This window comes from Hylaeus anthracinus, unplaced genomic scaffold (assembly GCF_026225885.1).
Source record: "Hylaeus anthracinus isolate JK02 unplaced genomic scaffold, UHH_iyHylAnth1.0_haploid 12000, whole genome shotgun sequence".
NCBI classification, from domain to species: Eukaryota; Metazoa; Arthropoda; class Insecta; order Hymenoptera; family Colletidae; genus Hylaeus; species Hylaeus anthracinus.
Genome location: NW_026534347.1, coordinates 2905999 through 2931489, shown reverse-complemented (window position 1 = coordinate 2931489; position 25491 = coordinate 2905999). Strand labels below are relative to the sequence as shown.

The following is a 25491-nucleotide window of genomic DNA, read 5'->3' as shown; positions in this document are numbered from 1 at the left end:
CGCGTCCCCTACCCCCCGATTGATCATTATTGAGGACAGCACGCGACCTCGATTGATCGTAGTGCGATGTTTCCGCACTTTTTCAGTAGCACCCAGGGCAGCCTTCAGGGCATGGAGCGCACGCAAGACGACATTCGATTGGCCCTGGACGCGTACCACCGCGAGTTGCAGAAGCTGAACACGACGCCGGGCCAGAACCCCGCGTTGACTGGACTGCCAGGATTACCAGGGCTCCCTGGGCTTCTGGCTCTTCAGCAGCAAGCCCTTCAGCAACACCATCTGGCCACGAACGGCGGTGGCGTTCAGGATCTCAGTTTGGGGAAGGTGGATCCCAGGAGCAAGATGATAAACGGCGTCACGGAGGAAGAGAAGGAGAAGATGGAGGAGGCCATGAGACACGCGGGTAGCGCGTTTTCGTTGGTCAGGCCGAAACAGGAAACCGCCGCGCCTCAATCCACCCCTAGCGGTTCCAGCGCGAGTTCACCGTTGGGCAACTCGATTCTTCCGCCAGCGATGACACCCAGCGAGGAATTCTCTGGCGCGGCAGCCGCCAGTCCGCTACAGAGGATGGCTTCGATCACGAATAGTCTGATCAGTCAACCGTCCACGCCTACTCATCACTCGGCCAACCAGAGGCCCCTAAAAGCGGTGCTTCCTCCCATTACTCAGCAACAGTTCGACATGTACAATAACTTGAACACAGAGGACATCGTGAAGAGAGTAAGTGAACCGATCGTAATACGAAATGTGAGTAATTCTGCCTTAACGATGATGTTCATGAAAGATTCATCTTCCCAGGTGAAGGAACAATTGTCTCAGTATTCCATTTCCCAACGTCTTTTCGGTGAATCCGTGCTGGGTCTTTCTCAGGGATCCGTCTCCGACCTCCTGGCGCGGCCAAAGCCCTGGCACATGCTCACGCAAAAAGGTCGCGAGCCGTTCATCAGGATGAAGATGTTCCTCGAGGATGACAACGCGGTGCACAAGCTGGTCGCCAGCCAGTACAAGATCGCACCGGAAAAACTGATGAGGACCGGCGGCTACGGTGGCCTGCCTCGTAAGTTTAACTCAGGTCAATATAGATGTTTTGTTATTTTACTAAAAACGTAGTTTGGGAGCTCGAAGCTGTACGAGCCGAATGCTGCTACGCTAACGAATAGTCGAGCCGCTGTAACGAACGATGAACCTACGAAATAGGCCGAAGATCAGCGACTCCGTTTACGGAGAGTATCCATAACTGTAGTCGGAATATTTCAGGGCGGGCAAGACGATTTTAGGAAAATTTAAATAAAACTCTCTAACAAAAAGAAATCGCCGACTTCTGGCACTTCTCGAAACGAAAAGCCACGAGGTGAAGCTAAGCGTTGGGAAATCACCGAAATGCAATGTTTCGAAGGCCAGCATCGACGCCTCGAATGACCGTCGGTTATTGTCGGCTACATAACGAAGCAACATTCCGTCGTCCAACGAACCGAGCTTTCGGACTATAACGCGCTATGCACTGTAACACACGATTTCTAAATATCTCCTTCCTTTCTTTTACAGCCTGTGGAACACCAATGAAGCCGATGCCTCCGACGAAACTGGTTCAGGAACAGCTTCAGAACGCCGCGAAAGCACAGGCTGCGGCGCAGGCGGCCGCTCAGGCGGTAGCGCAGCATCAGCAAGAAAACCAAATACAGCTGGGACCACCCCAGCAGAGTCCCCAGCTCCCTCAACATCCTCAGCCGCCGCCACCGATGATGCTGACGCCTCCAGGCCCTCTCCTCCCTCACACACAGCTCAGCATGCAAGAGTTGCAGAAGAAGCAACAGCAGCAACAGCAACAACAGATGAACCTTCACTCGCCCCATCATCAGATGACTCCGTCTCCCCTTCGAGGACTCCACCCGCACATCTCGCCCAGCGTATACGAAATGGCCGCGCTGACGCAGGACCTCGACACGCAAACCATCACGACGAAGATCAAGGAGGCGTTGCTGGCCAACAACATCGGCCAGAAGATCTTCGGCGAGGCTGTGCTCGGTCTGTCGCAAGGATCCGTCAGCGAGCTGCTGAGCAAACCCAAACCATGGCACATGCTCAGTATAAAAGGCAGAGAGCCGTTTATAAGGATGCAGCTGTGGCTGTCAGACGCCCACAACGTCGATCGGCTGCAGGCCTTGAAGAACGAACGACGAGAAGCGAACAAGAGACGACGCAGCAGCGGACCAGGCCACGACAACAGCTCGGACACCTCGAGCAACGACACGGCGGAGTTCTATCACGCGGCGTCGCCCGGTCCCGGACCCGCCTCGGCCAAGAAGCAGCGAGTCCTCTTCTCCGAGGAGCAGAAGGAAGCCCTCAGGCTCGCGTTCGCCCTCGACCCTTACCCCAACGTGGCCACCATCGAGTTCCTCGCCAGCGAGCTGGCGTTGTCCTCGAGAACGATAACCAACTGGTTTCACAATCATCGGATGAGACTGAAGCAGCAAACGCCGCACGGCCAGCCCGAGCCACAATCCCCCAGGGAACCTGGCCAGCCGTTCGACCCAGTTCAGTTTAGATTGCTGTTGAACCAAAGACTGTTGGAGATACAGAAGGAGAGATTGGGCTTGGGCAACGTGCCCCTGCCGTACTCCCCGTACTTCAACCCCAACCTGGCCGCCCTGGTAGGGAACGCTCTGAAGGAGCAGTGTTCAGGCCTGGATTTGTCGATGAGCTCGTTGAAGAGGGAGCCGAACCAGGAGTTCGAGGACGAGGACGCCGAAGACGCCATGAGCAACCTCGGTAGCGAAGACTCGGAGGGATCGGCGGGTAGCATAAAGAGGGAACCCGCGGAGACACCCACCGCGCCAGCCACGGTCAGATCCAATCGAAGGAAACCCGCAGCGCCGCAGTGGGTGAACCCCGAGTGGCAGGAGCCGCCCAGGACGGGCGACGAGGTGATCATCAACGGCGTTTGCGTGATGCAAACGGACGATTACGGGGTGAAGAGAGAGGCAGAGGAGACCGTTAGGGTCGAACCAACCCCCGTGCAGGACAGATACGAGGAAGACGCGCAAAGCGACGTGTCTTCCGTATCGGCGAATAACGGTCAGGAACGGGACAGCCCTCTGCCCAGTCCGAAATCGGGACAGAACAGTCCCGTGACGTCGCCCAGGCCGCCCTCCACGCAACAAACGCAACAGTGCACGGACGAGAGTCCCAAAGACAACGTGGTTAAACACGAGCCAGAGGAAACGTGGGATTATTAAGCGTGGGATTAGCAGATGCCCGGTCCGCGAGACCTGGTTGGACAAAACGGAGGGTGTGATCGAAGTGGACAACGTTGAAACATGCCAAAATGACGCTGCAGAAGTACGGTCCCCATGTTGCCGACGACTACGGCCTAGTTAAGTTCTTAATGAGGAAGAAACAAAAACCAGTCATAGGATTCGGCCAGGTCCGATTGGCCGAGTCCTGCCTACCACGAGGGCATTATCATAGGGTGGCGAATACAAAGTAGGATACGTGAACAAAAATTAAACAAAAAAAAAAAAATTTCGAAAGACACGCAGACGTGCATTGGAACCCTTCGGTCGACTGAAAGCTACCAGCGGGGGAGGCTGCTATCGAGGAAGATGGAGCTCAATCAAAAGAACTGTTTTTTCGTAACGCTGCCGATATACGGTTTACGGAACAGTGTGTTGGTGTGCACGGATACTACAGCGGATTTGTATTGTTAGAAGACTGTAAACGCGACGAGGGGTAGCTCAGGAAATGGGGGCAAATCGTCGCACATCTCGCTCGAAAATCCGAAGAAACCCTGGCCGCTTCCGTTTTCGAGCGGACGAAGGAAGGGGAGGGGGAAGGTAGGAGAGACCAGGTATAAGTTACAAAAGAAAGAGAAAGAGAAAACAAACAAACGAGAATCGGAAAACGGAAAGGGTCCGGGTTCGTCAGAGTGCAATCTACGAATAACCAGTTGTTAGATCAAATTATTATTAATTTTATCTAATTACGCGTCAAGATGAGCGATTAATAATTATTGCATAATTGTGATTCATGTTATATTGTTTATACACTTCTCCTATCCCATAGTTGTTAAGCTGTTAATGTTACTACACTCCGCTCTCCGATTACGTACCTTTTTATCTTGTTCGGTTAGAAACGCGTCGTTCTTATTTCTATTTCTTTTTTTCATTTTTTTTTTCGGAAAATGGAGAAGAAAAAATGGTTAGAAAAGTGAAAACGTCCTCTCGCTCTTTTTCCTGCTTCTTAGTTGCGCGTCGATTCGCGAAAGAACGAGCGATCGATGATCGAGAGTAGTCTGGTCGACGGTGTTGTCCAATTTTGTCGGCTCTTTCGCGAACTGGCGGGCAACGCGAACCGGAACAACAATCTGTCCACTTCTGAATAGTCTTTGTTTTCTTTTCTATTCCCGCGTAGAGAAAGCTAGTTATACGTGACGATCGGTGATCGAGGTTATCAGTTACTACCAATATTACTGTATTATTAGGCTTACGTTATCATTGCTATTTTATTATTATTATTATTATTAATATTATTATTATTATTATTATTATTATTATTATTATTATTGATTATATTGTATTATTTTATTACCATTCGAATTCTTATCGCGATAACGATACGGCTTACGAAGCCAATGTGATAGAGCTTATATGCGATGATAAAATTTAAAAAAAAATGCGACATACCAGGGAGGCTGGAGGTCTCCTTCCGTGCGACGAAGATGCTGCCGGGTATTCTTCGAAAACGGGCGTTAAAGCGTGGCAGCCGTAAAGCTCGCATCCACATGTAAATAACTGTACAAAAAAAGAGACTCGGAACATACGAGACATTACACATACACAATCTTGTATATTATACTTAATTACCACACTTAAACTCTTCAATAGCGATATATTCACGCGGAAGCAATGGCGACCGAGCGCGTGGCCAAGCGCGCGCGACTCAACGCCGCGTTTCCGACGCGGAAACGTGGACGAAAAGGGCCTCTTCGCTCGCGTCGTTCACCATTTTACGGAGGAACGAGCAACGCGGAGACGCGACGTTGGGTCCGACACGCACAGACGCGACAGGAGAACATATAATTACGATTACCGTATACTATCGAAGCCTGAGAACGACGAGGAAGCGAGCGTGAGAGCGAGCGTGCTTGCGTGCGAGAGAGAGTGAGAAAGGGGCAAAAAATTATCCTCGATATTACGAATCAAACTTGTATTTACCAGATTAAATTTTAATCTTCGATTAAATTCTAGTCCGCAGTTAAAAACGAACAATGGCTAGAGCGAGAAAGGGAGGGAGAGAAAGGAACGAGTGAAAACGGAACGTGTGCGAAAGGAATGGACGTGCGAGTACAGCCAACCCAGTGAGAAGAACACTTAAACGAAAAAGGGCATTGCTAATTGAGAGACCAGTGATCCGAACATTCTGTTTTTCTTTTTCAATCTTACGTTTATCGCGAAACCATCGTCGGGGGACCGGCGCGGCTCGGAGACGGGCGAAATATCGTTGGAGATCGAAGTATTTATTTGCTACGTTCGACGTTTATTCGAGCGCGTCGTTACTTGTTCAAAAGGATTTCATTCTGTAGGCATGTAGTGTACATTGTTTAGTTTTTATTCGTCGTTCGAAATTGATGGGAGTTTTCCTCCGTCTCCGACGAGAGCCGCGTAAGAGCGCGAGAACTGTCGCGAGGTCGAAGAGATTATGTGGATAGAGTGAAGATATTCTAAGAATCTGGAAATGGAAATAGCAAGGTGAAGAAAGAGAGAATGAATCGAGAAAGTATCACTATTTCTGTATAAATTTGCGTGCGTATCAAAATTTTAAGACTTGGTGGGGACAAGTCACAGCAATTAAAAGGGGTGAAATTCGTTTAAATCTTGCTTTAGGTTACTCCGCATTTATATTTGCTTACATACCTCATTATTCTCTGGTACCCTAACGAAGGACGCCGATAGTCTGTTCTGGGTCTCACTGGCCCACCTATAGCTCGGGTACCTCGGGATCGCTAACCCCGTACTGTAGCTACAATCAAACGTAGCTACAGCCCCTGAGGGCTCGAAAAACACTCGATCTCTTTCCTCTTACAATTTGCATTACACTTTCCAAAATATCTATTCCATCTATTATAATCTCTCTGCTCTGACCAAAGAAGGACTTCGCGGCGAGTTTCGCGTTCCTCGACATACGCGGCGCCACCTGTCCACCCGACTTTCATCGCTGCGATCGACACCACCTTCGTTATCCTTAACATTATTATTATTATTATTATTATTATTCTAATTATTATTATCGTCGCCGTTATTATTATTACCGTCTACCACCGTTAATCGTTGCTCGTAACTCGATGACATCGACATCAGTCACAGCTCCGCCTGACGATCGTCGTGCAGGCGCCTACGAACCGAACCAACGACGCCAGTGTCAGGGGAAGAGATCAACGGATCGAAGAGGCACAGGGAAAAGAGGATCTCAAGTCGCGAACGCATCCAGCCTGCCGATTGTCAATCTCGTTGGGTTACGAAGACTGCTCCGACCGATCGTCGCCGATCGCGCAGCTGAGTAAACCGTGTAACCCGATCCTTCTCGGGGACGATCGGCGTCGTGGTTTTTCTTTGTCTATCGAAACCCTTTCCACAACCCATATCCATCCATCCATCCATCCATCCATCCATCGATCCATTCATCCATCCCTACTCCATCGAGCCCAAACACATCCCGATGTCCCGTTCACTGTTCACGATTTCTTTTCTCTTGTTTCTCGAGCGAGTTGCGAGGCATATAGGTTCTTCTGTAGATACCGAATAGACTCTAGATAGCAGATAGCTTTAATTATTTAAGCGGAAACGGCTTTCTAGGCGAGTACCCGGGTCCCCCGGGTAGTGGAGGAGTTTGTAATATAGGGAGGAAGGTTCGTGCGGACACACACGAGTCGGAGGTCGCGCAAGGACCACCTGATAAAGGAGGAAAATCATATCGTAAACATAATAATGAATATTTTACAGAACCGACGAAACGAAAATGAGAAGTAAAAAAACGACGTAACGCTGAGGACTTAAAGATAACTGTAGATAGATATTCAGAAAGAAAAAAGCAAAAAGTTATCGATGCTCTTGTATACGCGCGTAACCTGTGTCGCGTGAAATGATCAAAATTTTTCGGGGGGCGGGTGGGTGGGGTGGGGAGGGGTGGGGGTGGGGGGGGTCAGAACGAGAGGAGCAATGGTATTATAACGCTGAGAAAGGACATTGTCATTCAGTAGTGAAAATAATTGTATTAAACAAAAAAAACGAGAAGGTTTACCTAACGTAATAGTTTATTGATTTGTGTTTCATTTCGAACTGTATTATAGCTTAAAGATTATCCTGTACATTGCATACACATACATACATACACACCCACACGAGCACTATTGTTTTAAATTGTACGTTTATGATTATTATACGAAGATGAAGAAGAAAATAAATAAGGTATACAAAGTATTGAAGACACACGAGAGATTTTATTCTAGATCATTGGAACAACGAGGACGATCTACGGATGAATACCTTGCGACAAATTTTTGTAGAAATCGCATTCCTACGAGGCATCGAGCGTATCGGGTTTTTCACGACGGTGGTGTGGGTCGCTGGGATTCGAATTTTGTAACGATAACGCGCGAGAATGGGGGGAGAACATCGATTAAATTGATTATTCTTTCGATAATCTTTCTCTTAAACTTGGGAATCGTTTTTTTTTTTCTTTTTAAATAATTTTGAAGCGTACAAGTTTACGGAACACTCGATGTCTCGCAAGTTACGACTTGCAGGTGTACAGATTAATTATCCTCATTTGGTAGGGAACCTGGTAAACAGTCTATACAAATTTCAATCCCTCGATAACGTTAGACACGCAATAATACGATTTAAACACGAATACAAATGGAAAATTCTCTTTATTGTATATACGTATATGATTATATTATTCATATCAGTGTCTCCTTTCAAGAATTTCTAAATTAAAAGAACTGTACTGAAAATTGCACAACGATTGTTCTATTGATCCCTCCTTATTACGAATTTCATCGCTAATGCATGAAAGCAGAATTGCGAATGCGGAAGTGAAACTATACTTATATTAGGAAAAAATTTAGTTAACAACAATTTCGCTTGAATGGGGACATTATTTACAACATCTACCCAGAGGAGAGTTGGAAAAAGATGAAAATAGAAAACATCCTTACCCACATGGGACTATTGCGCCATCTACAAACAATGGACGGAACACGCTAGCTGGACAACCTATCAGATGGTAAATTGTCGGTAAGTCGATAAAAGAGCTCTCTACCTTTACAGCATCAAGTAAGTGATTCATAAAGGGTACACCTCTTAGTAAAACAATTTCCAACTGCGAGTAAAATACCGACACATGTTAATGTCCGAAATACAGTCTAATACGGTCGATAAATCAGCATGTGAACGATTTAGCTACTGAAGGTAATGTCTCTACTGCAGATATAATCAATACCAATAACGAACGAAAGATGAAAAAAATTATTCATCCATTCTTTTCTAAGTAATGTGTAGCTCCAAAATGACTCGTTTGTGTAACTACACGTCTCTATTCTACTGTACTCCAGTTTTTGTTTTGGAATTAATGTAAGTACAATCATCTCGATTATTCCCACCAACGAGTCGTGCACAGGGAATTCTTTGCGCTCGGCGTCTATCAGATGAAAGGATTAAATTGTCAACGTTTAACAATCTGTATAAATATGGACACATATGCCTTTATTTTCGTTCCAGATTCTTCAAAAAAAGTAATCGAAAATGTCAAAGTTACTGTCCCTGCGAGCCACACATTTACGCAAAAAACTTACATTGCCGTCGCGGCACTTTTAAAATATTACCCTCCTTAATCCCCATAATTCAGCACGAATTCGCCGGTATCGTTCGACCCATAACGCAAGGATATCAATGAAAGCTCGTCGATGTATGCGTATATATCACAAATGGTGACAACACTTTATTTCGTTAACTCTACTTGACGTGTTGGTATTGTTTCTCGTAGGGCGGGTAGAAAAAGCGAGAAGTCACTAAAGCAAGTGCGACGAAATTTACGAAAAGCAGCTACGACATTACTTTTATTACGTCATCCTACGTAGAAACATCGAACATCCAGACCGAGTTCGGTACGCGTTTGTTCGATTCCGGTTGCTTAATTACAATAATGTATTTTGTATATTTATGTGTCTGTGTATGTGTGTGCATATACGTATGTACGTGTATATATACATATTGACGGGTATACGACTATGTATACGCGCGTACATACATACGTACACGTGTATGTATAATATATATTATATATTATAAATATATAAGTGTGTACGTGTATGTGTTAGCTTTTTTTCCTCTCTATTATAAATGTAAAATACTGTCATGCATGTACTGCGGAGTCGTGACTTAAATCGAATGCATTTTGCTTGCCGCAGAAGCCGCGAGCGTGGTCCGTCTCTCTCGCAAGCGTAAAACGTGGATGTGCTCCGATCGCTTTCAGAAAGTTTTCTGATGTCTCAAAACGAAAATCGGACCCGCATGCGCGCGATCCTGCCACGCTCCGATTCCAAAGAACCGTTTTGTACAAGAGTGCTACAATTTTTATCGAGCAGCGGGGGTTGGGAGAAAAAAAAAAGAACGAAGTAGACATAAGATCAAGTTTGCTCGAATAAAAGAATACATCGATCTGTCTTCCGAAGAATTTACACAATTTCGCAATGTTTTATATATATAGGGAATTCCCAAAAGAACAGAACTTCCAATTATCGTGGTTGCTACAAGATTTTATTATCAATGGATCGAAAAGTGGCAAACAACGATGCACGAATTTCGTCGAAACACACCGGTAGTATAATAGAGCACGACGTTACACGGCTGAGAACATCGTTTTTCTTTATTGTTCATCAAAATAATTTAGTACCACGTCGAGTTAACCCCTTAACGCTCGTGCCCTTGTCTCGCACGGACACGACAGACCGTCCAAAATGTGCAAACCTGTGATTCACCACTAGCAGACATAGATACACCTGTAGCAGGCATAAACGCATTGTTATGCAATCGAGAAACGAGTCCAGTAAATAAAAATGATCGTTTGCGAGCGTTAAGGGGTTGAATGTTTCGGCTCTCCCGAGGGTTAGAGAGCAGGAAGAGGGCCGTTTACCTAATCGAGGGAGAAAATATGGTAGGAGAGATGGTATAGTTCGGAATAGTGTGTACCGTTTCGAGAAATCGGTCTTAATCGATTAAGCATTGTTACATGAGGTCTTGACGTGTGTCCGCATAAGTATGTCTGTGTATCGTTCGATCATTCCACTCGGTGGCCTGATTCTATTCCCGTTTTGCTTCTGTCTACGTTACGTCTGCGCTACCTCTAATAGTAGTTTAGAGCTAACTATAAAACTAGTACCTCTCGTATCTCGGGACCCACGCTACAACTTATGCGTCTGAAATACTTCCATACGGGTACATGTGTTTTGCATTTTGCGGCATTCTCACAAATTGCACGCTCCACTCGGCCGTCCCTGCGTTCTAGTACTATCGTTAACAATGCACGCTGATCGGGCGACACACATTGTCGAGCAAAACTGCGTCACTTTTCGTCACTTCTACCAATCATGCCGGATGTTTCCTTGACTTTAAGAGAACAGTCTCATGTTAGTCTTGTAGATACCAATAATACACGCATACAAGGGGACAAACGCAACATGTAAAATAGAACATTTCAAACGGACGCTGCTCGCGCTGCTTTCTGGTTGCAGAGCGCCAAATACGCGTCCGTCCGTTTGACACGCTCGTTCGATTTACATTGTGTATCTTAATTCGCACAAGAATCAATATGCTACATACTCGACCAGCGTTAGATAAATTATTGACGTTCAATACACAGTAAACGATGCCGCCACGCATTTATCTCAAGAGTGTCTGTATATAATATATGTATCGGCGTCATTTCCCGATGTCACATCGCCAAGAACGCTCGAGGAGAGATCAGCGTAACAAACGACAACGAATGATCGCGATGTTCGAACGGTGACACAGCCGAAAATTCTTGCCACCGTCGACGACCGGAGGAGGACGACACGTTCAAACAATTCGGAAAAAGACGCTTTAACCGCGGGCCACTCGACGAGTGAATTACCCTCTTCGAAGAACCAAGTTTCCGACGGTGAAATATTCGACTACTCGAGAGGGCTGTTAACCATCGATGAAATTTATGGCAATGTCCTCCTCGCGAAAGAAAGCTGATCTTGGGCACAGGACTCTCCTCGAGTCATGTAGCTCGTTACCGAAGAAGGTACATATAATATTAATAATTGCTAAGTATACTTTATTATAAATTAAAGAGCTCTTAACCGTAGGTGTTTATGTGTGTATAATAATATCAATATTAATAATAATAGTATGTACGATAATTTTTTTTCTTTTGTAGCAGCTTACTCTTTCGGCCGTTTCCATCGAATTCGACGCGTATCGTACGCCTTCTTTCCACAATCTGTCTTCTTTGACGAAAGTTTAACGAGACCCTGACGTTTTGGTGACTAGCGGCACTCCCAGATCTTCACCGTTTGGTCGACGCTACCCGTGACCACGTAAGGATGGCTTTTGTGAAAATCTAGAAGCATTTCATTCAACCGAATAAAAGAGCTTCTCATTCAACGGCGAGTCATCATTCAATCCGCGATAGGTGTCCATGCTCGCAGCTTAAAAGAGAGCTCCGACTCCTATCATGTTTACTTGTTCACGGATTTCAAATCGTAAATGACAACAAATCAATACGAATATTTCAACTTACTTTCGATATTTCGTTAATCGCGTACTGTGACATTATTTCAAATATACCCTTTTATTTTTCACTATCATCACTGCCACTAGGTAATAAATCCTTACATTTTTATAGTTTATTCTCGTCGACACTGATACTTCTGTACAAGCAAAATCAACATGCTCTCTGCTCGCGAAGATTCGGACTTGCAGCATTTTTATAACGATTCATAAATTTCGAATTAGTCAAGGATGCGGAGATGCGTGGAGTAACGCTGCCGAGTTACCAAATTCTGTCTTGTTTTTCAAGTTCGAAGATACGAAATGCAAATTGTACTCACCAACGGAGGTGCAGAAGTGGACATGTGCCTCGAGGGTCTTCATCGCTCGTTTGTTACGTGTGTCCCAGACTCGCAGGGTTTTATCATCAGAGGCGCTGACGATAAACTTGCCACCGGGGTGGAATACAATGCCACGCACCCAGTTATCGTGTCCTAAGAGTGCGAACAGACAAACGCCAGCACCGACATCCCACACGCGGATTACTTTGTCTCGCGAACCAGATGCGAGGAAAGGACCTTCGTGGGCACCTTTGTTGTCAGCTCCTGCTGCGGCATTGATGGATGCTCTTGCGCTATCCGGCGCCCAGGCGATGCACTCCACCACGTGCTCGTGGTCCCGGAGTTCGATCTGAAAACCAAATCGCTCGGTTAACACGGTTGTCGACCAGGACCGGGACTTCAGGGGACGACGAACTAAATTACCTTTGTTTCCTTTGATGCGACGTGCCAGATTCGAACTGTTTGGTCGTTTGAGCAGCTGGCGATGAGTTCGCCGCAAGGACTGACTCTGGCCATCCGTACCCACTCTCTGTGACCCGTCAACGTCTTAACACAATAACCTGTTGCAACTTCCCAGATTTTTATGGTCTTATCCCTAGAGGCGCTCACTACGAAATCTCCTTGTGGCACAAATGCGACTGAGCTGACACTGTGATCATGTCCGTGCATAGTTTTCACGCAGGCGAATGACTGGTGAAAGTCCCACAATTTAATAGACATATCCGCACTGCATGAGACTAACAGTTTACCGGAGACATCGAATGAAACGTCCTGTACGCTGTCAGTGTGCCCCTTCAATGTTCTTTCGAATTCGCCGCTTTCGAAGTCCCACACCTAGCGATACGAGGAAGGACCAGTTTTTATACAACGAGATCAACTTACGGGATGACTAGGAAAAGTTGAAAGCAACTAGCTGCTATCTCTGAGCAGGTATGCAAAATACCCTTCAACGACTATTTTTAGGTGCGGCTTGTCAATTTCAATTATCGAGCAAGAAAATCGTGTGCTACATATACATAATACAGATTTTCCAAGCGATCGTTCGAGATAGCAACCATTTAACTTCGACAACTGCTTGTTCAATTGTCAAGGAAGATTCTACCTTAATGGTGGCATCTTCGCTGGCGGACACTATAAGACTAAAAACCGGATGAAAAATAACTCTGTTGATGGGAGCTCTGTGTCCAGTGAGACTGTACTTTTCGGGTGGCCTTGGTATCCATTCGGCCGGCGATCGTTTGCTGCGTGTCGGTGCTCCTTCGATGAATTCTTTTTCCGCCTCGGAGAGTTTCGATTCGAGTTCCATTACCTAGAGTTTAAGTAAACAATTTGTCAGCATTTCGGTCACGGCAACTTAACACTTTATTGTTTTCTATCCCACTCTGAGCAACGATAAGCGTCTTGTTTAACATTTCTGTAATACGTGACGCGTGGTACACGAAGTTATCGTAATTATAAACGGGAAAAAGTGAAGGATAGAATTTCCAGAATTCTACGGCGAACTTTGAACGAAGATACCTCATTATTCCGTGTCTCGCTACTTATTATTCTGATTGCATAACTAAATTCTCGTACAAGTTTATCGAACAACGCAGCAAAGTATGCAAATTGCAAATTGTTCTGTATAATTCCAGGACCTTCTTTTGCAAGCGTATGACCGAGGTCCATTTCTTCTCCAAAAGGCCTCCATACTTTCTCTCCACTTCCCCAGGCATATCGGCTTCCTTCTTGAACGCCTCGAGCGCATCTTGATAGCCATTGGTGCTGAGGTAGTCCGCGATCGCCTTATTTCTGAAAGAATACAATGATCTTTCTTTCGCAATTGTACGCTTCTTTCATAACAACGCAAAGGATCTCGTATCCGAGATCATTCTTAAGAGGTTTCAAAAACCGAAAATAAAATTCTGTTCAAATTAAATTACAGTCCTCAAAAATAATACGAAATAGGCACGGAGGGAATTATAGGTGTGTGGAGTGTTGACGAATCTCTGGCATGCGTTCATAATAAGGCCTTCGTCAGCTTTCTATGTGTACAACACCTAAAAAGGGTTCGTTTAATCGACGGCTGAGTGGCTCGACACCTTGCGCGGAAATTGTTTCGCATCTGCAATTTCCTAATCGTATATTACTCATCCAATATTATCATTCAACGTGAAGTGTTCGCGTGAGTCGCATTGGTTGTGTTTTTAAGCCGCGTTGATTAGAGACGAGACGATTAAATGATTGTAACGATAGCTCTGTTCTCGACACCGTAAACATCCTTGGTATCAATTCTCTAAGCCCTGTCGCTATGCAACAATTTACTGAGAAGTCGATGGAAACCTTGGGAACCTGGTGGACCATTCCATGCGAGCTGAATTGCAAACCATTCAGAAAATCTTGAGAAAACTAATCGATCATCTTCGTACTTCTCCGGTACGCGTTGCATCAACGCGCATGCAAACTGATATCGATGCATTATGATTTTTCTACGAAGTATCCAGCCACCCACAGACTTCCGTAGGCGTTCGACAATGCTATCCTCCATTTTTTAATAATCGTCGTGTTCTAATTACAGAGACACAGTGTTCGAGTCTTCAAGACACGAGAAACGCTCGAGCTGTCCCTCTTAGGCGCCTCACCTTGTACCTATGTATAAACTTTCCTCGTCGTCTCGTCATTCTTCGTTCGTACGACTCCATACTGTATGTACACATTACGCTCTTTCTCGACTCGGGTCCTCGCGCAGTATCTCTACTCGGATTCACGACTCACTCGAACGACTGCTTCACTAATTTACCTAGCATATATTTACGAATCGAATTTGCAATCGAGCCCCTAGGAATATTAATGGACTCGGAACAACAGCAGAATTCTCGATAATGACATTTCAGTAACAACTGTTCGCGATGTAGGCAGGTACAATAGAGGCCACAGGTTGAGTACGTGGGAAAGAGATTGAAAGTCGGGCAAAATTATGCTGGGGTGAAAGGCCTGAAGTCGGTCGTTCGTCTCTGTTCACCTGCTTCCACGTGATAGTAAGTATGTAGCGAATTATCACCATCGGTTTTGTCTCGCGGCGTTCGAGCGCTATAGGAACCCAACGGTCGAGGCGTGCGATCGATTCTCTTCAAACAATCTAGGACAATATTTGACCAAACACGAGGAGCGTCTCGAGGGAAAGAAAAGTTTTCTCGTAGGAAAATGGGGACAAGTATCTATTTGTAAAGTGTTTTCTAAAAGGGACTATAAGATCTTGTTTTAAAGGGAAGAATGAATGAAAGTTTGTTTTACAATGGATGCAAAGCAAAACAGTTTCGCTGTTCTAGCATAAATTTCATGCATGGAGGGTCGTTCGAGCGACGCGATCATTTCCTATGGCGAAGACGATCCCTTTTACTCTTCTTTTTCTATGAATTTTAACACACCAGTCAGCAAGTATCGCGTGTAGGACATATAAGGTTTCCCATCGTACGTCTGCACGAGAAATACGTAGCTTCCCAAGCATACAACACGTCGAGCCTCAAAACTTTTTCCTTAAATACCCGTTATTGATAACCGAGCCTCGATAGCAGCCTACAAAATTCCTCATCCCAAAGGTTATCTCTTTCCCTATAAATTAACCATGCTCGTGTTTCCATGAAGGCAGTTCCTTATTTTTGAAAAATGCATTCGTCTGATGCGGTGCAACTCTATGGTTGCGTTTAATAATTAAAGGCGTAAAAGAGGAAAAGAAATTTCATGTACACAGTGATAGCGAATGATAGGAATATCGCGCGAATAATTGCGAGAATAGGGAACGTGGGACACGCGATTGTTTGGAGAACACTGAATGATGAACAGCTGTATCCGTACTACATACGAAGGGTGCAAGGACTCGCTCGTCGTGGCTTTCTATCATGAATGACCTTCTGAGCGACTCTGTTGGAGATTTGTGTTAGCAATTAGAATATTCTGCGTTAGATACCATTAGCCACGAGATACAGATGTTAGAAAGCGAGTCTGGTTGGTTTACGAGAGCCTGCTATTTTTACGAGATTATTCACGTGAATAATCGAAGAAGTATATCTTCTCTGAAGGATATCTCATGATGCTGTACCAAATACGTAACTGAGTGTTGTTATACGAAATTTGATTAGATTAGCTGAGATACGATAAATCTCTATACACAGATATCGTATGATCCATCGTGTAACATGATTTGTTATAGTTTCTTTAAACTATACAAAACTACATACTGTACACTAACGACGCGAGTGTACAGAGCGAACGGTTGCTCGCATAACGATGTTCCGCAAAAAGTCTAATTCCTTCTCGTTAATGAAACATTAACAAAGATGATGAACGTTTCCAAGAGCAAGTGGAAGACTGTGAGAACGAGTAAAATGTACAGTTAACTCTTGGTCGTGGTAATGTTAGCGGCGACCTTACGTTTACTCGTAACAACTCTTTAAATATTTGAAACTCCCTTTGCACGGTGGTGGGTATTGATCGGTCCGAATCGCCACTTTCACCCTTTCTCCCCATTATTTTCTGCCTCTTTAAGTACATAGTTAACGAAACAGAATGGGAGAAACGTAAGCCAACGAAGAGGGAGGAGCTCTATCGATTGCTAGGTCTCACTGCAGTCTATCCTCTCTCGACTGTGGCCACACTCAAATCGTCGAGTGCTCAGAGCAACTCGACGCGTATCCTTAACGATCTGCTAGCGCAATCTTCCTTGGTTTATTGCCTCATTAAGACATGCAGGATTCCTTTCCTCGGGCACGTTCAACCGAACATGCTATTTCTACAGTTTTGTTTCAGCAACGGTTACAGAAATTGCACCCCAAAAGCTACGCTTTGGTGGTTATTTGATATTCGTGTGTCTACTTGAACCAAACGCGGTGGATTGAGGACATCCCTCGTAAGCTAGCAATTACTATTGGATCAATGAACGTTTTAACTACTGGGGATTAAGTTTCGCTTGGTGCTTCTATGAGACGAAGACCTACAGTCTGTTTAGAGACGGGTAAGTATCGTAAAGGGGTGAGTTTACACTTGAGACGAATCGCCTACAGGAGTATTCTCCAAGGTAGGCATAGGTACCAAGGGGAATATTTGTCATCAAGGTCAGGTGCAAGTGCAATATGCGTTAAATCAAAAGACTCTCAATTCCCACGAAAAAAAAAAGAGAAAACCTACAAGTATGTTTATTTTTCCTTGATAATAGTTACTTCTCTTAGATAACGAGCGCTTAAAGGCAAGTGACAATAGTCACTCTTCGTAGCAGAAGGGTTAAACCGATATCTCGAGGCATGTACCACTCTGTTGGAGCATGTTTCGAAACACAATAGAGCAACTGGCATATATATATTTCATATTCAGGTATGTACAGGGCTACCCATGTTAACAATGCCTTTCAAAGGTTTGGAGTGCTCTTTGATCTTTAAGATACGTGAACTTTCTTGAGACGGAAATAAACGTCTTACTAGAAAGATTATCTGTGGATGGTTATTACATCCCTCGAACGGGCCATTTCTGGATACTTTTAGCATGAGAACTATTTGATAGAGAAAGCTCGAATTTGAATAGCTGAATATAAACGCTGGGAAATTCGTATTGCAGAATACTGAAACGACTCGCAAACGCGGGTAACACGGTATCGCACCAGCTAACAGTCTACGCAATCAATCAGTAATTAGCTTTAGTCACGAGACGCAGAGCTTTGTCCTAGCAGAACGCGAGGCTACATATTATTATTAAAGAGACAAGGCTCCAACTGAGAATTATGCATCGTTTAGCATATTCAACGGACATTGTTCTCTCAGACTTCCACCTCGTTCCAAGTCTCAAAAATTATCCAAAGAGAAAAAGGACAGAGACAATCCGCGACTTAGAAAAGAATAGTTTCCACGCGACTGTTAACCTTTCGTACTCATTTGGCGTCGCTACGACACGAAGAAGGTGATACGTAGATATCGTCTCAATTTCCATAAATGGCTGCTGGCTATTTTTCGATATTTTCCTACGCAATGCACGGTAGCTTTCGCGACACCCTGTATGTACCCAATTCAGCCAATTTCAGGCGTCCCTGCAGCAGCGTCTAGTGTCTTCCTGCATTTCCCTGCTACCCCGTTTCTTTCTCTTTCAACCCCCCTCGATGGTCGACGCCGACTCATTCGACGCTCTATCGATCCCGTTATTCGCGCGTGCTCGAGAGACGCCCTCTCCTGATGGCGACTCGCGCACGACACGCGTCGATCCACGACTGATTTGACGTCACCAGAATTAGTCGGCATCGATCAGACGCCACGATCGATGTCCTCCCGTTTTGGCATTAACGCGAAGGTATGTTCGTGCCCTCAAACTGGGGTGACGCGATCCACATGATTTCGCTTCAGGGAAAATGAGAATCAAGCTCCATTTAACGCAATGGTCGGTGACGACGTTAAGCTTGCAACGTGTTTAACAATTGTTTACATAGCTACATAGATTCCGGTTGGTCTAGTGGCTGGATACTTTATAAGCTATTAGTATCCCTTGATGCTAATGGTTAATGCTTCATTCAAGCATAAAACATGGTCTTCCAAAGTCCCGATTCCAATATCCATCAATCTCTAAAAGGTACCTCTGCCATAAGGTATACGGCATACTTATACACAACCACAGTCATATACAAGAACGATTCTAGAAACTGGAACTTGGTCGTATTTTTCTCTCGCTCGCGGAAAATGGTAGCGGTAGAAGTTGAATGGTTTGAGAATGTCTAACTTCCTATGACCCCGCTTTTTCCACAAGAGCAACGATGCACGCGAAGAAGCAATTGCGTCTTTTCTTTTAAAAGGAAAACTGCACACTCTTTCCGATCCACCGCGTCGTTTTGCGTGCAAGCAAGGATACGAGTCTCTGAAAGTAAACGATACTAATATCAACCCAATGTTAATTTGCATTTTAGCATGAATCACGAAGATGCAATTGCAGCAATTAATGTAAATTTACTGGTGACTTTCGGCTTCAGTCTTTGGCTTGGAATATAATAATACGAAACATATGGCAGGGTGTTAAACAAGTTCGAAAATAGCGAAACGATGACTTTAAGCCCGCCACTAATTGGACGTTTTAATTTCAACAAAATCCCTGACATTGACCGCAACAAATGATCGATTCGCGGTGGACTGACCCAGCCGTCTCTTTCTCGGTTGAACCGCAAATTCAACCGCACCCTGTATATCAGGGCCAAGAACGAAGGACAGCGAAAAGTACCGAGACACAATTATCCCCTCGCGCTGGAATGACGTCTCCAGACGTCAGATTTTTCTCGAGCCATAAATGCCATGAACATCTCTCGGATGTCGGAATTTTCCCGAGCTATAAATGTCAAGAACGTCTCCCAAACGTGTCGGTTACTTATGGTCACCAAAACGAACGAGTCGATACGGGACACGTTTTCCGAATGGGGCGTTAGAATTCTTTTTTTTTTTTTAAGAAAACTAGTCGATTTATATTATTACGAGCGACTCAAGCTTTAACTTCAACTCGACTGTAGTTCAACGTGGAATGCGGAAACATTAGAAATTTATTCTTTTGAAATAGATAATCTGGTCTTGGACTATTGTGTGACCTCGAGGTTCCAGTATGCCTGAGTGAGCGGCACAAATGCCACTTCTTTCTCCTACATTTAAACATCTGTTTCTAAACAAGGGCACAATGAGATGCATACAATCAAATTCTGAAGGGTTTCGGTACCGGATAACTACTTTGACCAGAAATTGACAATGGTGCAAACGTTTAGTAGAGAAGAAACTGTTCCAAATTTTTTACTCTACCAATTTCCCTCACTTTCACAATTGCACGCGAGAGTCGCCATGCGACTGTTAAGGAAAAAACCGGGGAAGAACCATCGAGACTATAAGGATGAGGAATGCCCTTTCACATGAACGTCTAAGAACCTGGAGGCTCACTTATTGCCTCGGTATTCGTCTACCCGCCCATGTGAAAGAGCTCTAATTATAAGTGTCGGGAAACTGTCGCTTATGCCAAGTTTTCCTACAAATTCCCTGACAATTTTACGTGTACCTCGCTAGACTGTAATTTTCTTGAAAGCAGTGCTCCCCAAAACGTGAAGCCGAGTAACAAGAATCTTTTCAGTGTTAGTCAACAAACGAAATCACTTTACTATCGAGTAGTATAACATGAATTCCACCGAGACTCCCGGAACGTCCTGGAAATGAAGGAAAAGGAAAGTTACAAGTAACGCAACAACGTCTTTTGTTCTCGCGTATTCGGCTGAGGTTAATGCGACCTTAGCGGATAAAATTTCGTTGCTATGCAATCCCTTTCAACCTTTCGCGGTCGCGAAGATTATTTCACAGCTATTGTACTTATTAGATGCATTTCAACAACGAAAATCCTCAAGTCCCCGAATGAAATAGTATTCTGCAACGAGCAAATTATTTAAATATTTAAATATCACACAGACTCGTCGGGAAAGTCCGTGTGTAAGAAGTGCATCGCAATTTACGCTAACTTTATCTACAGATTGCGTTATCTTTCGCGGCTGAAACGTGCGCTGACGCATAAAAGAGTGAATGTTTGTATGTCACCGCGGAATCTGTTTCACAATTTGCACATACAATGTTATCTCTTAATGCGATTTGCTTCATCAGACACATGCGAGACATCGAGTATCAAACTGTGCATCAGAGCCGCATAGTCTGAACTATAGCGGTGTTCTTATTCCCGTCAGTCACTCGGGACTGGGGGTTGCTATTACGGACATGGTGGCGATTTTGTTCTACGAACAGTGTCGCTTGGTTTTAAATGCAAGCGTCAGGCATTCGGTTGCTTTGAAAACACGAGACGTCGACGGTGTAGCGTGTCAGAGATAACGTCGGAGCTCGCTTCGAGCTAGCAGCTCCAGAAACAAGTAGGGATAACTTTCTGACGGGAGTATGGGCCTAAAACAGTGACGATAAAAACAGCTTTTCCGTATTTAATGAATCATAGATGTGGGATAGTCTATTCTGCATGTGCCATTCTGTCCCACGGTCTTTTTCCGCCACGAACGCCGCTTGCAGTTAGTCGCCTGTATTATAAATGTGAACATTATGAGGGAGCCGATTTACTAGCAGGTGGCCACGATACCATCTTTTCCTCTATGAAATTATGGTAGTGGTATACGTCTTCGTTTGATACGATCGATAAAATCAGAAAATCTAGCGTTATAATTGTTTTCACATCGTAATCAACGTAAAAACTTACAACTCCTCCCTCTGACGTTGAGACAGCACCATTTTCATGATCCTTGCGTGTGTTTGCTGGCTGATACTCAACAGTGATTCGAATGAGCGCGACTAGATTCTTCTCCAGTCAGCTCCTGATTACTTTAGTACCGAGTTGTCGACATCGCCTGTAACATAAAACAATAACAATGTTGGTTAAATATATATAAAATATTGCTCCATGTACACAGAAAGTTACAGTATGTTTTAGTAGATTATAATTTCTCATTTTTAGCCAGACGTGCAACGATCAGCTAGCTCCCTAAACAAACGTGAACGATAATATTTACCTTCTATTATCGAAAGATAATAGACAAAGAATTGATGGTAAAGTGCCGACAAATTTTTGGAATTGTTTTGTTAAAAACGCAGTTAACCGAGGAGGGATCACATACTATAATAAGTATTAAACACCGACTATCGATAGGCTGATAATGAAAACGTTAAAATATGTTAATACGAAAGGTAAACTTCAATTGAATGGTACAATAAAATGGCATTTACGATTGTCAATCAATCTCTAAAACGATTAGGTACGATTACTTTGATTGATTGATTACAATATCACAAAATAATCAGTTATCTGGTATTCATTAATCGACCTGCTCCAACAAAAGTGTGCCAATGTTTACATTGAATCATCCTCGCGTGGATTTGTTGTGAATACAGAAACTCGACAGGTGTATTTTCCTCTTAAAAAACAAAGTCCTAAAGCCTCGTATGAGAAATCCTTTATAATAAAACTATTGCAAAACGACTAGTTGTCAATCATTGGTATGAAAAACGATGTGAATTATGCGTTAACAGTACGAGTACATTAGAATGCGAAACGTGGACTAGTTTCGTTCGTACAAAACATTGTACAACAGCAACACGTTGTCCTTGCTGGTAGATGGCTGAGAAAAAAACGATTCCGCGTACATCGACCAATAAATAAACGACACAGCATTCTTGCACAGGGTATCAATTTATCTTGAAGTATTTTTTTGAGTCTTGAATTGCTTTTTAATGTCATGAAATATTTTTGGCGTCGAAACAACTGCAGCAAATATGTAAGCGACGCTCAGTACAAGGAGATCGACAGATGTTGAATATTTACCCGGACAACCATTAATTATGTGAGCTGCACTTGTAACAGCAGAGGAAACAGACGTGTGTAATCATTACAATAAATTCGTATACCCATCACGGCTTCCAGTTCGTTATAATGGAACACCGATGCCACGTTAGTGTAGATATTAAAAAATACGAACGAAACACAGTTTCCTAACATAAAACAACGGAGTAACACGATTTTCCGTATTACTGTGAAACTGTACTTTTACCGTTTAAAATACTTCCAGCGAAACGTTTTCCTATCCAATGAAAAAAGAAAATACACGAGCATTGAAAGGAACGTGTGAGAACGATTAGTCCCGAACTCCTTAATAGGAACAATAACATTCTCCCTAGACTGCAATCAATGCCGCAATTTATTTTACTTTCCCATAGGCGACTCGCATTTTTCTCATAAGCGCCACTGAAACATTCATTTCAATTAGAGTCCGCAAATTTCACGTTGGAAACGCAAAGAGAAATAATTAAAAAAATTTAACGAAACGTTGTCATTCGAGCGTTTCGTTTAATTTGGGAATAAACCAATTATTATTTACATATTGGGCTGTCTGGAAAGTCCATGCCGATTTTTAGTAGGCGGGACAGGTCCGAATATGTCGGAATGGCTGAAAACAAATAACACGTATACATTCCTTGAAAGGTGGAAAAGTTGTGGAACAAAAATGGTACATATATATAATTCAATAAATATACATCAAAATTCAAATATGCCTTTGAATTTTTCTTAAAAATAGGCACGAACTTTTCGGACAACCCGATGCTTTGACGAGTCGTCGTAGCTCTGTAACACTTAATTCGACGACAGACAACGCATAAGTACCAAAATATCGATTGCATTTCTCTTGCCGCTCGGAAACGCTCATCGCGATGCAATCCCGAGTATGACATAACATTTGGCAAAAAACGCGGGCTTCGATCGAATAAATAAATAGAAACGCGATTGGCCAGTGATATACTAACGACAGTAAGAAAAGTCCACTGTGATTGGCGAGAGCGAGTCAAATGAGCCAATTAGAAGCGACGAATCGCGAGCAGCCATACTTCCCCGCTAACGTTCGAGTTCGACGAGTCGCGGGTCCAAAATTATTCGAAACACGGGTTTTTTTCGGGGACTGTTGTATGAAAAACAATTCGCCTCGAGAAGAAATACGGCACGAGGGAGGACCTTGACAATCGCAAGAACGTGCTGCGTCGTCGCGACGCTTTATGACGATGCTTATCGGCGCGATGCGCCGTAATCGATAAACCGGCTGTCCGCCCACCCTCGGTGTCGTGTATGTTTCACCTTGCGGTGCATTCAAATATTCATGCCAGCCTCCTTCGATTCTCAATGCTCAATCGCATTACAACCACCATAAACGTTAAACACAAGATTACCACGATCTTTCACGTAACTTTTACCACTCGCGTACCACGCGTTATTATTTTGTTGACAAAACTTCGGCTAGATGCGCCCCACTTTCGGAGGTTGCGTAGCGTGTTACGAATCGGTTTAAAAATAAAGTTCCCGTATTTCTAGTGGGACGAGATATTCTACACGAGACATTCTAATTGTTAAGGTAGATTTGCAGTCGGTTGACAAACGGGAGAAACGCGTGTATTACTCTCAGCGTTGGTGCTAACACTTGCTTTCTAATACGAGATCTTGTCAAGATACGTATGATATTAATCACCTATGACTTTTCACCACGGCTATTTCCGGGATCGTCTGTCGGGTGAGCGACTCTTGGCCTTCTCGACCCCGCCGATCTACCTGTGGCTTCGCTCTTCTCTAATCTTCTTACGTTCTAGCACGAGGAACTACTAGAGATCGTTGGCAAGCTCCGTAGCGTTAGACACACTGAGGTTTCTCGGTTTGCGCGCTCAAGAGGGACAAGGCGAGAGAAACTCGTTTGGCAGCAATGTCAGTTTCCGAGAAAAATCTTCGCAAGTTGAGAAAAACGTGCATCTAATACCGAAAAGATAATCGTTCGATTACATGAATGCAATTTTACGTTGCACGGAAAAACGTCATCGAGGATCGGAGTTGCTGATAAACCCGACAGCTGATCGCTGACTCGACAGCATTTCGCGCGGACACCGTCTGTCAAAAGGTGCGAATTACATCTGATCGTTCGCGGTCTGACGGATAAGATAACGTCTAAGACCGAGAATTGGTGGAATTCAATGCAAAGATGCAAGTTCGGTGGGTCGACAGTTGCGGCAAAGCGGCCGTACCACCGCACCACGCAAGCGGTCACTCGCGAAAAAATCAATTCGAAGTGACGTGCAACATGTACGTAGAATATGTGTGGTACACGACTCGACGACCGACCGAGAATCACCGATCGGTGTCTTGGTCGGTTTTCGATCGAGTGTACGATATCGGACGGTGTCATGTCGGTCAGAAAGCACTGATACGAAATCATCGTACGAACGCGGAACAACTGTTTGTTGTAAATCGTGTACGGCCATTTTGCTAGAACCTGTCACGTCTGGTTGCCGTAAAATTTTGCAGCCAGCCTGACCGACCCGCTCGCAAATACAACGTCGAAAACAAACATCGCAGACTGAGTGTTCGATACTCACGTCTTTTTTGTCAGAGTAGCAGTAACCGGGATCCTTCGAGATCGGAAAAAATCACGGGAAAACCGGACGAACACAACCACCGAAGAACTACTCGAGATAACTTCTACGATAGGACTGTCTCGCAAGGTGGCGCCTGCGAGATTCTTCGATCCACACGCATGCGTCAAGTATCGATGTCACAAATCTCCCTCTATGTCCTAGGAACTATTCCTTCGAACTAGAATAGTGGTTCTCAATCCTCTTCGCCTCGTGGCTCAATTTTCATCTTTATTTATCTCTATGTGTGCGACATTATACCCCTTACTATTTGAAACATAATTTTATAACATTTGTTGTAAAGGTTATGTTTGGAATACACATTTATTAAATACTCAAACATAAAGTAATATACAAAAAAGGAAAAATATATTCTTCGTCTGCAAATTAATAATA

General features: G+C 44.2%; 2 protein-coding genes and 1 long non-coding RNA gene across 10 annotated transcripts in view; 1 reads left to right on the top strand and 2 right to left on the bottom strand.

Annotated features, from left to right (window-relative positions):
- Nucleotides 1–4689, top strand: part of LOC128890242 (homeobox protein cut) — a 118797-nt gene extending 114108 nt beyond the window's left edge. For 2 of the 5 annotated variants that reach the window (XM_054148560.1, XM_054148559.1), the window contains exons 7-9: nt 63–720; nt 799–1072; nt 1546–4689. In XM_054148560.1, coding sequence (XP_054004535.1) covers nt 63–720; nt 799–1072; nt 1546–3236 — 2623 coding nt within the window. In that variant the 3' untranslated portion in view covers nt 3237–4689. The remainder of the gene's footprint in view (nt 1–62; nt 721–798; nt 1073–1545) is intronic. The other 3 variants (XM_054148561.1, XM_054148564.1, XM_054148563.1) reach the window with 3 other exon arrangements.
- LOC128890260 (uncharacterized) overlaps nt 1–4790 on the bottom strand; it is a 146581-nt gene extending 141791 nt beyond the window's left edge. For all 3 annotated transcript variants that reach the window (XR_008460596.1, XR_008460595.1, XR_008460594.1), the window contains exon 1: nt 4683–4790. This is a non-coding gene — a long non-coding RNA (uncharacterized LOC128890260). The remainder of the gene's footprint in view (nt 1–4682) is intronic.
- Nucleotides 4791–8965: 4175 nt separating this feature from the next.
- LOC128890251 (lissencephaly-1 homolog) lies at nt 8966–25181 on the bottom strand. Of its 2 annotated transcripts, none has more exons than XM_054148575.1 (7): nt 25060–25181; nt 21356–21503; nt 13771–13924; nt 13236–13442; nt 12557–12967; nt 12134–12482; nt 8966–11643 (listed from the first exon to the last, which is right to left on the bottom strand). In XM_054148575.1, exons 2-7 carry the CDS (start codon nt 21391–21393, stop codon nt 11570–11572), a joined length of 1233 nt encoding a protein of 410 aa, XP_054004550.1. In that variant the 5' UTR covers nt 21394–21503; nt 25060–25181; the 3' UTR covers nt 8966–11569. The 2 variants fall into 2 exon arrangements, with proteins under 2 accessions (XP_054004550.1, XP_054004551.1); XM_054148576.1 differs by lacking the exon at nt 25060–25181 and adding an exon at nt 24165–24306.
- Between the last annotated feature and the right edge of the window lie 310 nt (nt 25182–25491).

Excerpts from the sequence above, each read along its gene's own strand:
- LOC128890251 (XM_054148575.1), bottom strand. The coding sequence starts at position 21,393 with ATGAAAATGGTGCTGTCTCAACGTCAGAGGGAGGAGTT. Across the intron at positions 13,443-13,770 it reads TCATACGCTTGCAAAAGAAG|GTAATGGAACTCGAATCGAA; the intron begins GTCCTGGAATTA and ends CTTAAACTCTAG. Across the intron at positions 12,968-13,235 it reads GCGAAGATGCCACCATTAAG|GTGTGGGACTTCGAAAGCGG; the intron begins GTAGAATCTTCC and ends TCGTATCGCTAG.